Here is a 16,622-nt window from a genome sequence, read left to right on the forward strand (position 1 = left end):
CTGATGTGCCTGTGGACCCTGAGCTGGGCCCCCTCTAAGGCCTTTCAGGAATCTGGCAGGTAACATACGTGACCTGAGTTGGGTGTAGACTGGGGGAGGACTCCCCCAGTGTCAGGGTCCCTCACTGTAGTCCGCTGTAGCCTGTGGGAATGAATGTGGACCCAGGGTTGCCCAATGTTTTCCGTTTTTTTCAAAAGAAACTGGGAATTCAGATTTTATATGTAATTTGTGGACGCCTCCTCTGAACTGGTCAAGGTTGGGCTGAATTTGTCCTGCAGGCCCCTGTTTGGCTGCCCCTGGATCATGTGACAATGTAGGTGGTGGTAATGCTGCTGTCACGCTGCAGCTTCTGCTCTGGGCTCTCGTGGGTGTGGACGCACATAGGGTCCCCATGGGGGTTCCTAAGCCTACCCTTGGCTGGCTGCCGCACAGCCATGTTTGTTCCGCCCACGAAACACGGGTTGAGTGACCTGATAGGATTAGTGCCTCCTTCCAGGCTCAGGGGACAGCAGGCAGGGGTTATTTGTGGGGTTAGGAAAATGACAGAGCCCTTGAGGAGGTGGGCCTTGTGGGCGTCAGAAGCCTGAGGGGAGGGGTCTGATGTGCTGTGGTGCCAGGCCAGCGTGTGCTCTCCTTGTCAGGTGACTGCTCGGTCCCCTTCAGACCAGGGCTGGCCACATGCGGGAATGGAGCTGAGGCTGCTGGTGCCAAGATCACATGGCGCCTGCTAGAGCTGGAACTCCAAAGCCAGGGCACACTTGGTTGCTCCCTCTCAGCTGTGTTTCCTCTGTGGTCTGCATAAAGCTGACCTAATCCTGAGAAGGCTGTTTGCTGGTTAAATGCCCTTGAACTTTAGTTTTCAAACAGGGATAATGAACCCTCACAGCAGTCTGTGATCATTAACTGAAGTTCACCTGCCATGGCTGCTGGCCATGGGACACTCGAGTGTCAGTTCCCATCTCCTCTTGAAATATGGCAACAGGCAGCTGGAAGCCATCCGAGTTTGACAAAGTCTCACTCTCTGAACAAATAAGCGTTATCCCTCTGAAAACAAGTGTACATGGAATGGCCCACGGCAGATGTGTTTTATTGGTCAATTAATCATCGTGGTTAAATATTTGCCCCAGGCTACAAGTCATCTAATAGGTCCTACGACAGGTGGGAAGAAAGGCATCCTCTTCATCCCTAAGTTTGGAAACTAACTGAGCAGGACACAGAGGTGGAGGTGGTGGGAGAAGAGCTGTCAGAGGCCCTCAGATGCACTTCAGGAGACTTCAAGACTCGGGCCTTTTGCTGCATCTGGGACTCTCCCCTACAAAAGGCTTGAAGCCCTGTAATCAGGTGGCTCAGAGACTCCGTGGCCCCCAGCATTCCTGAGCAGCATCTGGAGTACCGTGTCTGTGCCTGGGCCACCACAGGCCAGGACAGTGCCATGCTGGGCAGCCATCTGACATGGCTATGGCCAGTATGAGTGGGTAGCCTGGGGTGATGCTGCCGTGGTCGGGGTGAGCTGCCCTGCCCGCCTCTGATTAAGTGGTGGCAAGAGCCTTCCTAAGTTCCTCACTCCTTTTGCGGTCGATGTCTTCCATTTCCCGTAGCTTCTGCAGAGGGCATCAGGGAGGGTTGATACCAGGGTTAGGAACCTGACGACCATCAGGATGAGCTGTGGCTCACCTCCCGAGACCCTCGGCACCACCCACCATCGGCCTGGGGTTTCCCCTCACATCTGATTCCAGGCCCTGGGCCCACCCCTTGCCCGTTTCCCAGGCTTTCCTCCTACCTGGGAGATCTCAGTGAGGACAATGCCTTGGTATTTTTTGCCCTGCCCCAGGGCCTCCATGGCATCCAGGAATTCTTTCCTCTCCTGAATTTCCTTCACAACTAGGCAGAGGGAAAGGGCTGTCAGAGCGGGGGTCCTGGGGGTCCCAGGCTCCGTGGGGTGTGTGGCGGGGGAGGCAGGGGTTCTGCCCCGCCCCAGTGGCTCACGTTCTTCAAAGCGATCGGGCTCAGGGGCTGGGTCCTTCTGCTGCACGGGGGCAGCCTTTTTTTTCCATTCTGGTGGCTCCTTCCCAGTGGCAAAGATACTTTGGAGTCTTCGTTTCTCCTTCTCCAGATCTCCTGTAGGGCCAGAAATGGCCTGGCTGAGGCATGAAGGTCTCCCCATTCATGTGTCCCAGTGGGCACACAGCCTGTCTGGCAAGGGACAGGGCTTCTGCAGATGCAGCAGCCTCTCTTGGGTGCTCCCAAGCTTGTCAAGTTGATAGTCTCCAGCCCCTACCCCAGCCGAAGTGGGTGGCTTCAACTCACTGGTGGCTCGAGGCCTGAACTGCTCGCGGCTATAGGCCCCGTTGGCTCGGCACAGGCTGGCAGGCCGGAGGTGAGACCGGGCTGCCAGGGTGGGAGGCAGGTAGGTGGCTGGTGGCCGCTGCTTGGAAGGTGCGCCCTGCTGGCTGGATGTTGGGCTGCACTGTAGGGGCAGAGAGTCTCCTCCTGGGGATGGAAGGGTCTCGTGGCCTTTTTTTTTTTTTTTTAATAAAAGTGACATCTTCTTACAAGTCAAATGGTGCAGCAGTCTTCTTGTCCCCACCAAGCCCACCCCTCTCCAAAGAGCAGTGGTAACAACAATTTGGTGGTCTCTTTGCTTTTTGATGCTTATATAAACAGGCTCAAAGATGTGCACATATATTTTTTATGTGCACATGATTCTTTTTTCAAACACTGGATCATATTGTATAATGGTCAATAACAGTCCCTTTTCACATAACAATTTATTGTGAACATCTTTCCAGAAAAATCCATTTATATATAACTTATTTTTTATAGCTATATACTAGTCATTACAATGGTCACCTTATTTATTCAGCTAGTCTCCTAGTTTTGGAAATTCAACTTGTTTCCAGGTTTTCTGTTGGTCTTTTACTACTACAAACAAAGCTGCAATAAACACTCTGTACACTGAGTCTCTGTCCTGGCTTTTACTTGTTTTCTCTTTGTTTCTTGGTCCATGGACTAACAGGAACAGTCTGGATGGTAACAGGCATGTGTGCCTCCTGCTGTCCACCCGCCACTGCCCCGTGCCTGGGGCTCCTCCCCAGGCCATCCAGGTGTGTCTCCTATCTGGTCTCTTGGCCCCTTTTCTCCTCTACCCCATCCATTTTTCGTTTTTTTTAAGTTGTCGATGGACACTATACCTTTATTTTATTTATTTTTATGTGGTGCTGAGGATGGGATCCAGTGCCTCCTAAGTGTGAGGCAAATGCTCTTCCACGGAGCCACAATCCCAGCCCCCGCACCCACTATTTTGACGTGGCTCTTTCTAGTTCTCTGGCTTTCAAATATGGATAGAACTTCTCCTCTGCCAGGTCCCAGCCACTGGGGGAAGTGAGATGCAAGGCCAAGTCCTGCCCTCCTGGGACGTGGGTTGCAGAGGGGTGGGGGTGGTGACAGCATAAATAACAGAGTGTGCTAGATGGCTGGGGCACGGGCGGTTACAGATTGTCAGTCCTAACAGTGTGGCCAGGCAGGACCTCACAGAGAATCTGAGAACTGGACATCTGAGAAAGACCAGAGAGTGAGGAGGGCCAGCTCTGTGGATATTCTGGGGAAGAGCATTCCAGGTGAAGGGGACAAAAGGAGCAAAGAAGGTGCTGACCAGAAGTGTTGCAGGAACAGCCAGGTGGCTGGGGTGGCAGGAATGGATCACAGGGAGCAGAGGTCAGAGTGACAGAGGCCTCTGAAAGATGCGTTCATTTTGTGCAAGGTGGGAACCCATTAGAGGGTTTTGAGAAAAAGATACCCTATGTGGCTGCTGTTGAAAATCCCAAGTCCAGGGCTGAGTCATGGCGGCAACGGGGGAGTGGGGAGAGGCAGTCAGGACGTGGTTTGAAGGTCAAGTAGAAAGGGTCGCTGATGGGGCGGATGTGGGGTTTGGGAGAAAGAGGGGAATCAAGGGTGACTCCAAGGAACTGCAAGGACAGGCCCTCTACTAGGACTCTAGCCACGCCATGCCTTTTTCTTTTCCCTGAAGAGATGCTGTGCTTCCCGGAATGTCCCTCACATTTCCCAATCCCCAGTTCAACCTCTTCTTTGGCCCCTTCTCAGCAAATAATTAATTCTGAGGCTAAGTAGTTCTGGAATTCCAGTGAGGGAGGGATTTGTGGCTTGCAACAGTATTTGAACTAAGACTTGAGCAACTGGTAGGATTTGGTTAAGAGAAGAGAAGGAACTCCAAGAGAAGACAGATTCAACACCGAGACTTGAAGGCACATTTCTAAAAAGAAAACATCTAAGGAGAATAAAGCTGCTAGGCAAAGCAGTCGCTTGTGTTGGCCAACCACTGATGTAACCAGCAGTTCCATAATAATTGGGCACCTGTGCTAGGTGCTGGTTACTGTGCTGAACAAAGGAGGCCATTTGGTCTCATGGGATTTACTCTCAGTGGAATTTCTAGCACAGTCTCTTTATGGCTATGCTACAGGGGACACCACACTATTAGACTGTTGGACGTGAAGGTTGAGTTGTGTGACTTACGTGTGATGGCACCAGCCTTTGCCAGTCTGAGTTGTCCTTGTCCACAATGAGGAAGGAGATCTTACCCCTAATCTAGTGGAATAGAGCTTCCCTGTCCATATTTGCCTCTGACCACTCCCCCTGCTTGTGTCGATCAGGTGCCCTCCCAACGTGCACTTGTCTTCTTTAGAGAAGGCAGCAGTTTTGGCAGATCCAAGCAAAATTCTGCAAGCTCGGACCTTCTAGCATGTCTTCCCCACCTCTCTCCCCCCAGGGGAGTTTTACTGATAAGCTACATACCCAGCCCTTTTTATTTTGAGACAGGTCTCACTAAATTGCTGAGGCTGGCTTGAATTTGTGATCCTCCTGCCTCAGACATGCAGACTGCAGACACCCCAGAGTTGAGGGATCGTAGTTGGGAAGGAAGTCTTGCTTGGGCCACAGCCTGACTACAGGGGCCTTATTGTGCCAGAACATGTCAAAAGCAGCAAAGGACACACAAAAGGTCAACTCCCAAGGACCAGGGGCCAGGAATACTATATGTTCAATTTTATTTTTTTTGGTCTTTTAAAATGAGGTCCTGTCCCCCTTAACATGGAGGAGCTTTAAAAATGTGGCCCCAAGCCAGATGTGGTGGTGGCACACCTGTGATCCCAGCAACTCAGGTGACTGAGGCAGGAGGATCAGCAATTTAGTGAGACGCTGTCTTGAAATGGAAAAAAAAAAAAAGGCTGGGGGATGTAGCTCAGTGGTAAAGCACTCTGGGTTCAATCCCCAATACTGGGGGTGGAGGGGTAGGAAGGGGAGTGTCCCCAACCCCTCCACCCGGGCAGCCTCTGTGGACTGAGTGCCTCTTACTTTTCATAGCATCCATGATGTAGCGCTGCTGGAAGCTGGTCAGTTTGGATTCCTTCATCATCGCTGCAAAATAAAGCACTTGCGTGAGGCCACGTGAGCTACAGCAGGCGACTTCATCTCACCCTATGAAACTTTATCTTCTCCTGCTCCCATTCTGCACTGCGCATGTCCCTCTTCCTTTCTTGCTTTTTTCATTTGTGGTCCTGGGGTGCTTTACCACTGAGCTGCATCTCCACCTGTTTTTATTTTTATTTTTTGCGACAGGGTCTTATTAAGTTGTCTGAGGCTGCCCTCAAACCTACAGTCCTCTTGCCCCCACCTCCTGAGGGGCTGGGTTTACAGGTGTGTGCTACCATGCCTGGCTCTGGCTGCCTTTTTAAAAATTTATTTGCGGTACTGGAGATTGAACCCAGGGCTCATACATTCCAGACAAGTGCTCTACCACTGAGCCACATCTCCAGGCTGTGGCTAAGTTCTGTGTGTGGATATGTTTGCACACTTGTGTGCACATGCTGGGGATCAAAACCAGGGCCTCATGCATGCTAAGTACATGCCCTACCACTAAACTACACCCCGGTCCTAAATTTTATTATTTATTAGTCTCCTACTATACTGTTAGCTCCGTGAGAGCAAGAATTTTTAGTCTTTTTTTTTTATTGCTTATCCCCAGCAGCACCTGGAACCGTGCCCAAAGTACAAAGTAGGTTTAAACATTTTGTGTTGTTGAGTAAATGACTAAATACTTGTTCATTCATGTGCCAGGGGCTGGGGCTACAACTGTGAGCAGAAACTGACACACTCCCTGCCTGATGGAATTCACCATCAGGCAGGTGTAGGTAGGACACTAAATATCTGACTACGGGTCGTGCTGAGCCCAGTGAAGGGAGATGTATCTGGCACTGTGAGGGCACTTAACCATTGGTCCCGCTGTGGTGGTGTGGGAGGAGGTAAGACTTCCCCGGGAACGCTGAGTGTAGGTAAAGAATGCGTAGAAGTAAACTACTCCAAAGTTCTCAGTTCTTTGTCTTTTGGCTCCTGGTCAGCAGCTGCACACTGAGCCTTTCTGAACCCCAGGCCATGCAGAGACGTGAGCTACACGGGGTCACTGTTAACTACTGCTCCCCCACCTGTGTCCTCTTAACACACTCACCTCCGAGCAGCTCGCAAGTCCCTGGGGTGTAAGCAGCCGCCATGGGGCAGCGCCAGAACCCTGTTCCTTTGGTCACTGCCTCCACTCTTCCGTGAGGCCACGGGAGGCCCTAGAAGGGAAAGACACGCGCGCGCACCCCGTTTCCCAGGCCCAGCCTCTGCTCCTTCACCCCCAACATCCTTGCATCTGGGAGTGGGGTCCAGCCGCTGAGAACCGGGACACACTGGTTAATACCGCGACAGCGCCGATCCACCGGCTAGATACAGAGCGCTTACGCGGACCCCGGTGCCGGGGGCAGGTGAATCCTCGGGAGGAGAGAGCGTCAGACGGCCGTGGTCCCCACTGGGTGATATGCTAACGCCGAAACCTCCCCCTAACGGAAGGCCCCGGCGGGCGTCCCCTCCTCATGGAGAGCGGCTGCCGGGCTCCGAGGGACCGCCGCTCTAGCGCCGGCGCCGGGCAGAAACGCGGCCGGATTCTGACTGCTCGAGCTGCGGCTCAGGCTACTATGGTAACCACCCCGCGGCGCATGCGCATCTCTGCCGCACCGCCCGCTTCCCGGAAGTGGTTGCTTCGGGGTCACCGCGCAGGCGCAGGATACGCGGGTAGCGCGCCAGGCGGAGGGTCGGTGTTCTTGGGTCTGCGCGCGTGTCCCGGGAGCGAAGCCGGGTCGCTGAAGCAAATGTCTGACAACGAAGACAAGTGAGTGCGGGAGCGGAACGGCCTCTGCTGAGCCTCGGGAGGGACGGGTGAGGCGGCCTGACGAAGGCGGCTGGGGAACCTGCCTTCGGGCGGTGTGTCCAGGGGTCGGGCACCGGGAGGGAGCGGAGCCGCGGAAAAGCCGGCCTTCGCAGACCGCACTGAGCCAGGCCGTGTCGGGCTGGGATCTCTACGTTGAGATAGTTCAGTGGACCTCCGCTCTCCAGGCGCTCACTGTCTGGAAGAGGGACCGACCCGTAAGCAGCATAGGGGGTCGTGGTTGTGGAATTAGCCAGCGAGGAGTGTCATCCAGAGGCTGGTGTGTGCGGTGGGACCGGGTGATGTAGTAGAGGTGGTAAGAAGTAGGTCTGAATTCTGCATAGTTTAAAAGGTAGAGCCAAAAGGATTTCCTGATGGATCGAATGTGTGCGGTCAGAGAGATCAATTCTGAGGGTAAAAATATGGGAGTCGTCAGCACATTAGTCAAAACTAGAAGGATCACCAGGGGTGTGAGTGCCAGCAGAGAATAGATGACTGTGACCATGACAGCATTTCAACCTTGAGTGTTTGGGGGGAAAGGAGGAGAAACCAGCAAAGGCTAAGAAGGAGCCCGCCAGGGGAGAACCCCCAGATCATGAGGTGTCCCTTGAAGTCAAGGGAAGAGAATGTATGAAGCAGGAGGGAGGGGCCTAGTGTGTCAGCTGGTAGATTAAGCTGAATGAGTGAATTATTGCGCATTGGATTCAGCAACCGAAAATCATTAGTGAACTTGAATAAAGTGGTTTTGATGGAACTGTGAAAGGGAAAATTTTTTTGTTGTTGTTACTGGGGATCGATCCTAAGGGCTCTACTACTGAGCTACATCATCCCCAGCCCCCCCCCCCCCTTTTTTTTTTTTTTTTTCTTTTTTGAGACAGGGTCTCACTAGGTTGCTTACAGTCTCACTAAGTTGCTGAGGCTAGCTTTGAACCTGTGATCTTCCTGCCTCAGCTTCCTGAACCACTGGGATTTCAGCTATGCACCTCTGCGCCTGGCTCTGCTTCTTTGATTCTGATAAGGCTCTAACAAACTGATCTCTTCTCCTGTACAGTTTTGATGGTGATGACTTTGATGACGTGGAGGAGGATGAAGGGCTAGATGACTTGGAGAATGCCGAGGAGGTCAGTATTCAGCCCCCAGCCCCTACCTCTGCAGCCCGGCTGCCTGACTGTTTCTGCCTCTTCTTTGTGGTCCAGGACACTGCCATAATCATTCCCAGTTGAAGTGTTCCAGTCCTGGGTAGCAGAGCAGCCCTGTGGGGTGGCCTCAAGGCTTTTGCCATTTGGTCCATAGCCCAAAACTAATAGTTGAAACATCACCATCCTTCACTGAGCAAACACGTGGGATGTTTGTTATCTGCCAGGTGCTCTGCAAGGTGGCCTCTATAGGGTGCATGAGGGAGAGCAACCTGGGATGAAGCTGCCTAGGTCAGCAGGGCCCAGATCTGACAGGATTTTGTAGCCTAAAGGCAATGGGAAGCCAAGCCCTCTGTTTGTATTTTCTTTCTCTGCATGACGCCCTCAGGTACCCATTTTATTCACTTGAGTCAGAAGCTTTCTCTACCCTTTTGGTCCCCTTTCCATCCCTATCCTTTTGATTCTGTCTCTTCGATATGGTTCCACTCTGCCTGTCTCTCCCCTCCTGGTTCCTTAGCCTGGCTGAAGTCACTGCTCTTCACTCACATTCCATCAGAAGCGTGTGGCTGGCTTGCCTGCCTGCGGCCTCACTCAGCTCTGCTGTTCCCGCTGTTCTGCTGCCAGTCTTTTCTTGTACCTGCCTATGTGGTTGATTACTAGTGGGCCTCCTCAGGGGTCTCTGCTTCTGCCCTAGACATGTTCTCAACAGAGCATTCAGAGCCTTCCTTTTATTTATTTATTTACTTTTACTTTTTTTTTTTTTTTTAATTGGTACTGGGGATTGAACCCAGGGGTGCTTTACCACTCAGCTATATCCCCAGCTCTTTTTATTTTTTTATTTTGAGACGAGGTCTCACTAAGTTGCTTAGGGCCTCACTAAGTTGGTGAGGCTGGCCCTAGATTCTCTTGCCTTCGCCGCCCGAGTTGCTGGGATTATAGGAGTGGGCCACCATGCCCAGCCACGAGTAGTTCTTAGTGTGGGAATATATAGCTCTTCCTGCCTTCACCCTGACTTGGTCCACTGGCTCAGTGACCCTATCTGAAAGAGGGGGTGCTTTTGCTTAGCTTTCTGCTTAGGGTGTGTCATGGATTTCTTATAGGGCCACCATTCTGGGACCATCCCATCTGGTCCTAGAAGCTTTTTGTTTATCCCTCTTCTGGATGAGGTACCTAACTTTGGAATACTGCTTGTAATTCCTCTTTTCTATTACTAGGTTTGAGGTTTTGGCCAAGTTAGCTGACTCTCCAGAACTCTGAAATGGGGACTGTCAGTCTTACCTCATAAGGTTATTGTGGGGATTAACAAGATATTAGCAATCACATGGCCCTTGGCATCCAATAAGCATTAATGGTGGTGGTAGTGCTGGGGGCGGTGCTGCCCGCCCAGAGGCTCAGGAGGTTAAGGCAGGAGGATCGAGAGTTCAAAGCCAGCTTCAGCAAAAGCGAGGTGCTAAGCAACTCAGTGAGACCCTGTCTCTGGGGAAAAAAAAAAAGTAGGGCTGGGGATGTGGCCCAGTGGTCTAGTACCCCTGAGTTCAATCCCTGGTACCCCCTAGTCCCCCCTAAAAAAAGTGGTGGTGGTGGTGGTGATGGTTGTCATTGTCATCATTCACCCTCCCCCACTTAAGGCACGTACCCTGAGGTTTTCCTTTTTTGTCTTGGTGGCCAGGAGGGCCAGGAGAACGTCGAGATCCTTCCCTCTGGGGAGCGACCACAGGCCAACCAGAAGCGAATCACCACCCCGTACATGACCAAGTACGAGCGGGCGCGCGTGCTGGGCACCCGAGCTCTCCAGATTGCGTGAGTGTGGGCCCCTTCACTGTCTTCTCCATCTGGCAGGCTGCGGTGAGTCCCCACGCTACTGGTCCTGCCCAGCCTGGTGCTTGGGAACGAAGCTCCCTGCTTTCAGATTCTGAACAAAGTGGTGCTGCCCGTGTGCCGGGCATTGTGCTGGACTCCAGCCCTCAGCAGCCTGTCATCTAATAGGAGGGCATGAGAAGTAACTGAGATGTTCCCGAGAATCAAGCGACAGGACGGGAGGAAATTAACAAAAAGCAGCTAGAGGATTGTCCGTTACATTGGCGAAGCAAATGAGTGAATTCACCCTACACAATCGTGGGTCGTTGGTGAGGCTGAGGCAACACCTTCAGGCTTACGCTGGTCCTTTCTTTCCCTTCCTGGTGCTGGGCTGAAACCCAGCACCTGTGCATTTAACTGGTTCTTGATTCAAGAACCCAGAACAGTGATGGGCTTTAGGGACTTGAAAATTAGCAGCCTTTCCTTTTATCCCAAGTTTAGAAGAACAAGATCCAAGAAGAGACAGTAGCTCGTTGGAGAGTGGGCTGTCACCTAATGAGCGCAGGCAGTGCAGGTCTCCACGTGCCTCTGAGGTCTTGGTCACATGGAGAACAGACCTCTGCTGGCAGATGTCTTTGAGCAAGCAGTGCTCTCGAAGAGGCAGGGCACAGGCCTGCTGTTCCCCTGGCTCACCTGGGCATGAGTAAGGGAGGGGACAGAGCGAGGTCAGGAGTGTTAGTGGTACTTTAATGTAATGTCACCACAGGGATATAAGGGGATGCGTGAGACAAGGAAAGGAGTCCCTACCTCAAACTTCTGACAAGCTGGTCCAGAGGTTGTGGGTACCTGGAGGAGGGGGTAGCTCAAGGAGGGAATCAGGCCAGGAAGAACAGCTGGGGCTGCATGAAGGAGGATCAGTGGTCTGTCCAGCACTGGACTTCATCTCCTCCAGTCCTGTGGATAAACATGACCACCTGTCTACCTTCTTGAAGGTTTTCAGGGGAAGGCAATATTCTTACCCGTTTCTCAGCAAAGGCCCCCTTACCAGTGTGGCTGTACTGCATGCTTTTCCAAGTGAGATGAGAGGCATTGTGCATTGGTTCCATTGGGGTCAGATCCTCTAGGCCTGCAGTATCAAATATGGTAGCCACTAACTGCATGTTGCCAGTGAAATTCAGTAAAATCACATAAAATGAGAAGTTTGGTTCCTGTCTCACTGGCCACACTATCAAGTGCTCAGTAGTCCCAGGTGGCTCGTGGTCACCCTAAGGGGAGTACAGATCCGTCTCCCTCATGGCCGAGTGTTCTGCAGGGCATATTCCTCTAGGCTAAAATGGCCTAGCAGGAAGAATTTTTCCTAAATTATTTTTCAAACAAATAACTAAAAGATATGTGCAAGTCAGTCTTTCAGCCTGAGGAGCTGCTGGCGCCGTCAGGTCCGTCACAGTGGTTAGGCTGTAACTTCCAGCCTTCTGGGTGTTTTGTGGCAGGAGGGATGGACCTGTGCCAGCACCCAGGACCCAAGGCAGAGGTGGGAGGTGGTACTTTACGAGGGGTACGAAAGAGAGATGGGAGCCCCTTAAAGGTAGAATTTCCTCAGGGATGGGTAAAGGGAGGTGGCTTGTGGGCATCCCAGGTAGGAAGTAGCACCAGAAAGGTCCAGGTGGAGGCAGGCGGGCGTGGGTTATGGTGGCAGGTAGCCTGGGCCACACCGCTGGAAAGATGCACTAGTGCCTAGAGTGACTGGCGTTGGTCTGGCAGGCAGTGGGGAGCACTTACAAGTGTTGACGCCCACATTCAGATCACTCCTAGGTCCGAGGGCCTGTTTTTCTTGGGGAGCAAGGCATGGTCTACCACCGAACACTCTGTTGCTCCCCGCAGTTAAGGGACGCCATGCCATCTTGTGCCCTTGGGCAGCCAGGCTTGTGCACTCCATGCTGCAGCTTCAGTTTGGTTGGTTAGCACCACCTGGTGGCTGGTGGTGGTGGCTGTACCCTCTTCCTAACCAGATGTCTCAGGTAGAGGCTGTGGTGCCACAGATGACTTAAGGGTCCACCTGCTTTGCATGTCGTGGGCATGTGTTTGGTGCTGGATGAATGAATGGCCTTGAGTTATTCATATCTTCTTTTTTAAAAGATATATTTTAGTTGTAGATGACTTGATGCTTTTATTTTGTTTATTTATTTCCATGCGGTACTGAGGATCAAACCCAGTGCCCCTCACACATTCTAGGCGAGCGCTCTACCTCTGAGCTTCAGCCCCAGCCCTGAGTCATTCTTGTCTTGAATGTAAGAAGGCAGTGGAAGATCAGGACAAGCATTTGGCCACATTCTTTAAAACTTTATATTTTGGGGACTTTTGTTTGATTTTTTTCTTGGTATTAGGGATTGGACCCAGGACCTCACTCATGCTAGCACATGCTCTACCACTGAGCTAAATGCCCAGACCTTTTTATTTTTTATTCTGGACAATGTCTTGCTAAGTTTCCCAGGCTGTCCTAGAACTTCCAATCTTCCTGCTTCAGCTTCCCCAGGAGCTGAGATTATAGGTGCTTACTGCTGCTGGCTAAGTACTTATTGAGAGAGTTTATAGGGAAAGTTAAACACGTGGTTTCTATTCTTGGGAAATATTCAGACTTTTGAAAGTAATGGGAATCAGAATATTTAGTAATAAAATTACTAAGTAGTGGCCTTTAGACTGGCTGATTATCAGAGTCATTTTGAATGCAGATACTCAGGCCCCTTCATGACAGATTCTGTTCAGGGGACCTGGAGAAGGACCATGAACCTGAATTTTTATTGTGCTCGCCTAGTAATTCTGGATCTATTGGTATAAATTCAAGCTGGAGTAATCAGGGCAGGCTTCCTGGAAGAGGTGGTAGCCTGGAATTGGTTTTCCCTTCTGTGTGTTTGGAGCCTCTGCTGTGGGTACGTGTTGGCTAGGGTCTGCCCCATCTCCCCCTGTGGAGAGTCACATGTAGTCCTGGACCCCAGCAGTGAGCCAGTGAGAGGAGAAGCGCGCACAGAGCAGGTGCTGAAGGTGCAGCAGGTGCTTCCAGGAGGCAGGCAGCTCTCTGCGTGGGCAGGCAGAGAAGGCGCTCAGGGGACTCGGAACAGACACAATGTGAATGTCCAGGATCCTCAGCTGAAACAGAATATCTGAGACTGGGTCATTTGGCTGCATGGTGTGACATCGGGCAGGCCTCGTGCTGCATTGTCACAGAAGAGGGCGTTGTGGAGAGAGCAAGTGAGCTCGCTCAGGGCCCTTCCTCTTCTTATAAAGCCACTAACGCCATCTTGGGACCCACCCTCATGACCTCATCTCATACTGATTACCTTCCCGAGGTCCCACCTCTAGACCACTAACATGGGAATTTGGGGGATACTTTGAAACCAATGCACCAGGGAACCGTAGTAGTTGGTATGGCGCCAGCGTGGGATAAATGAGGGCAAGTGGCATGAGCAGCGGCTGCAAAGGTTAACAGGCCTAATGGCCATGGGGAGTCCTGGGCGGACTGGGAGGAGCCAGGCTGAAAGGGTGGGACACACGGTAGGTAGGGGAAACAGGGAGCTGGGCACGGAACAGGGCGGTGGCGCTGGGTGGGGTTCCAAGTAGTGCCCTTCCTGGTGGTATGTTCTGCCCTGGCCGCAGGGCTCGGCCTCTGCAGTAGGAGTGGGGCAGGGTTCTTGGAAGAGAGCTGACAGGATGCTTGTCATGTGGCCTAGTGATTAAAGCTTATGCTTGTCTCGTTTATAACACCTTATGTTTATAGGTCTTGAGCTTATTACGTGGGAAGCACGTGGGGCTCAAATCTTGGCTCTGCCACTTCTTGGCTGTGTGACTTGGGCAAGTAACTAACCACTCTGTGCCTTAGTTTCATTGTCAGTAAAATGAAAATCAATATAGTGCTCACCTCAGGTGAAGTAGTGTATGCAAAGAACAGACAGCAGCAGCTGGCGCGGAGCGAGCCCTCGCCCATGAGTGTCGCCAAGGCCAGGCAGGGATTGTTTCCTTCATCTTCAATGGGGACTCTGAGATTTGGAGAGAAATGAAGTGACTTGTCATTTACATTTGCACAATTTGAATCCAGTCTGCCGAGTCCCATTCTCTTCCCCTGGGGGCAAGTCTCTGGCAGTGCCCTGTACACACTCCCGGCCCTGCCTACCTAGAAGGGGACCTTGCTAGGTGAGGACTTGGATGCCAGTCCCATGCTTGCTGCCCACTGGGCCTTCCCTACTGCGTGCAGTCTCCCGACACCTGTCCTGTGCCTGCAGGATGTGTGCCCCCGTGATGGTGGAGCTGGAGGGGGAGACAGATCCCTTGCTCATCGCCATGAAGGAACTCAAGTAAGTCACCCAGCTGGCAGTCCCTCCTCCAGAGCCCCGGCGGGCATCCCTTGGGCTTCCCTGGCGGGGATGTTGGTGCTTGTTCCTAGGAGCTTGGTTCATTCAAGAGTCACCCCACCAGGAGGGAGGAGGGCGAGGGAAGGGGGCCCGGCTGAGAGGAGGGCCTCAATGAGACGTGGGCCTCGACACCGTCCCTTCTGCCGCAGCGCTGGAGGCACCATCTCATGTGCTTGTGACTTCTCCCGCCACAGGGCCCGAAAGATCCCCATCATCATTCGCCGCTACCTGCCTGATGGGAGCTATGAAGACTGGGGGGTGGACGAGCTCATCATCACCGACTGAGCTGGCGGCTCCTGACCTCGCCCCACGCCCGTTTCTAGTCCCATTTTCTACATGTAAATAATAAACTAACCCGCCTCCCCACCTCCTCCTCCAGCGTTGTGATGCCACCTCCTGTGGCTTCTCCAGTCCCGCCCTGCTGCCTGGAGCTCACATTTAGCACTTACCACACTGGCCCTGTGACCGTCAGCTCTTTAAGAAGCATCAGGGCCCCTTGGCCCCTGTGGATCCCCCACTTCCCTCCCTCCATCACCCTTCACCAGAGCAAAGGCGGCTGCAGGGGAGATACCTCAGCTGCCTTCCCAGCAGACAGAGAGTCTTTGTGCCCAGGGAGCTGGTTGCCAGGGAAACCCCCAATTTCCTCTCCAGTGGGGACTGGCTGCAGGGGCTTCTCCCTTCTCAGGAGTATCACAGAGCAGGTCTCATCAAGCCACCATTGTTTCCTAAGGACCTGCCTGGGGCCCTTATCAGGTCGGATCCCCTTTCAGGAGCAGCGCCCCAGCAGGAAGCTTGGGGTTGCTGGATTGCCACCCTCCTGAGCAGAGCCCTGCTGGGCAAGTCCGCAGCTGGAGCAGGGGCTGAGCACCTGCTCACCAGCCCCTCTGTCCCACTTCTCAGGCTGCTGTGCACACTCCTTCCTGGTGCGCCTCTGGTCTGCCACACCTGTGCCCTTCCCTCCTAGGCTGCAGTAAGAGGCCCTTTCCCTCCTGTGGGGCGTGGGGGCTCCAGGTCCTCAGGCTTGGGCGGGTCAGCCGGAGCTGGAGCTTCCCTCCCTTGGCCTCAGGTGCTGCGGGGCTGCCTCTTCTCCCCAGTACTCACCCTCCCCGGGAGCCCTGTCGCCTTGGCTCCTCCCTCTTCCGGGGGCAGGGAGAAGGTGTGTGCGCACACCCACCTAGACCAAGGGAAGGTTGGCACCGAGTGTTCCAGCCTGGCCGGGCCACTGTCAGCTGCCTTCCAGGAAGAGGAGGAGCCGGCTCACCTCACCTCTGTACGAGGCAGGGCCCCCACTGTCGCGCCCAGGTTGGAAGAGTGGCCACCAGCGTGGGCGGGGTGCTTTCTGCTCTGGAGAAGGGTTAATTCAGGGAGCGGTGGACTTCGCACCCCGCCACCCTCCTCCAAGCCTATGGAATCCTTTAATCAAGTTGGGTGCTGAAATTTCAGCTCTGAAATGCCGCCTTTGTGCCGGCATCCAGGCAGCCGCCCCAGAGTGCGGGGGTCACTTTCTTGGCCCTGTTTCTCTAAATGGCCTCTTTGTTCCCTGCTGGGCCGCTCAGTATCAGATGTGATTAAAGGGAGATGGGGTTGGGGCGGGAGAGGAGGGGAGTTAACCCTTGGGGGATAGGGCAAAAGGAAACAGGAGGAAAGGGGTATTCTCTCGCCTCCCCCTTCCCATTCTCTTCTTTGAGGAGCCCCTGGTTATGCAGCCGGTCAGGCCTGGTTTTCACTTCCTGAGGGTAAAGTCACCTGCCACCACTATTGGCTCTGTATTTTCTTAGGGTTTGGGCATAGTCTTTTCCAGAAACACCTGGATCCTGCTCTCCTTACAGATGGAGCTCCACCAAACCAAGGCCCAGCCACACCCAGAACCTTTGGTCTAAGGGCTGTGTACAGTCCAGGTCTGGCTCCTGTGGGGTCAGTTGTCCTTTCCTGGGGTCATGGCTCTCCCACAACTCTAGTGGTTCCCAACCAGTCTCCTGAGGCGCAGGGTCTCCGAGGTGGCGCGAGCCTCTCCATGTGCACCTCCAGCTC

At 53.2% G+C, this 16,622-nt stretch overlaps 2 protein-coding genes and 1 long non-coding RNA gene across 7 annotated transcripts; 1 reads left to right on the forward strand and 2 right to left on the reverse strand.

Annotated features, from left to right (window-relative positions):
• Positions 1–199: 199 nt before the first annotated feature.
• On the reverse strand, positions 200–6,926 carry LOC306661669 (UPF0193 protein EVG1). 5 transcript variants are annotated; one of them, XM_079140763.1, is made up of 7 exons: positions 6,752–6,787; positions 6,518–6,626; positions 5,368–5,430; positions 2,308–2,490; positions 1,987–2,118; positions 1,781–1,881; positions 200–1,601 (listed from the first exon to the last, which is right to left on the reverse strand). In XM_079140763.1, the coding sequence occupies exons 2-7, from the start codon at positions 6,558–6,560 to the stop codon at positions 1,530–1,532; spliced, it is 594 nt and encodes a 197-aa protein (XP_078996889.1). In that variant the 5' UTR covers positions 6,561–6,626; positions 6,752–6,787; the 3' UTR covers positions 200–1,529. The 5 variants fall into 5 exon arrangements, with proteins under 5 accessions (XP_078996889.1, XP_078996885.1, XP_078996886.1 ...); XM_079140759.1 differs by having other exon boundaries at positions 1,781–2,118; positions 2,308–2,514; positions 6,752–6,926; XM_079140760.1 differs by having other exon boundaries at positions 1,781–2,118; positions 2,308–2,514; positions 6,742–6,926.
• Positions 6,927–7,072: 146 nt separating this feature from the next.
• POLR2F (RNA polymerase II, I and III subunit F) lies at positions 7,073–14,957 on the forward strand. The gene is made up of 5 exons (XM_079140764.1): positions 7,073–7,219; positions 8,307–8,376; positions 10,061–10,191; positions 14,463–14,534; positions 14,786–14,957. Exons 1-5 carry the CDS (start codon positions 7,200–7,202, stop codon positions 14,874–14,876), a joined length of 384 nt encoding a protein of 127 aa, XP_078996890.1. The 5' UTR covers positions 7,073–7,199; the 3' UTR covers positions 14,877–14,957.
• LOC306661679 lies at positions 10,685–14,456 on the reverse strand. Its single transcript, XR_013763935.1, has 2 exons — positions 11,968–14,456; positions 10,685–11,314 (listed from the first exon to the last, which is right to left on the reverse strand). It is a non-coding gene; the product is annotated as an uncharacterized lncRNA (long non-coding RNA).
• Positions 14,958–16,622: the final 1,665 nt, after the last annotated feature.

This window comes from Sciurus vulgaris (genome assembly GCF_902686455.1).
Source record: "Sciurus vulgaris genome assembly, chromosome: 5".
Taxonomy (NCBI): domain Eukaryota; kingdom Metazoa; phylum Chordata; class Mammalia; order Rodentia; family Sciuridae; genus Sciurus; species Sciurus vulgaris.

What these genes read in the sequence shown, in the direction of transcription:
- LOC306661669 (XM_079140759.1), bottom strand. Translation starts at nt 6,560, where the DNA reads ATGGCGGCTGCTTACACCCCAGGGACTTGCGAGCTGCTCGGAG. An exon ending in GACTTGCGAGCTGCTCGGAG is followed by an intron (nt 5,431 to 6,517) that starts GTGAGTGTGTTA and finishes TTTATTTTGCAG; the next exon opens with CGATGATGAAGGAATCCAAA. An exon ending in TCCTCACTGAGATCTCCCAG is followed by an intron (nt 1,602 to 1,780) that starts GTAGGAGGAAAG and finishes TGCCCTCTGCAG; the next exon opens with AAGCTACGGGAAATGGAAGA.
- POLR2F (XM_079140764.1), top strand. Translation starts at nt 7,200, where the DNA reads ATGTCTGACAACGAAGACAA. An exon ending in ATGTCTGACAACGAAGACAA is followed by an intron (nt 7,220 to 8,306) that starts GTGAGTGCGGGA and finishes TCTCCTGTACAG; the next exon opens with TTTTGATGGTGATGACTTTG. An exon ending in ATCGCCATGAAGGAACTCAA is followed by an intron (nt 14,535 to 14,785) that starts GTAAGTCACCCA and finishes CTCCCGCCACAG; the next exon opens with GGCCCGAAAGATCCCCATCA.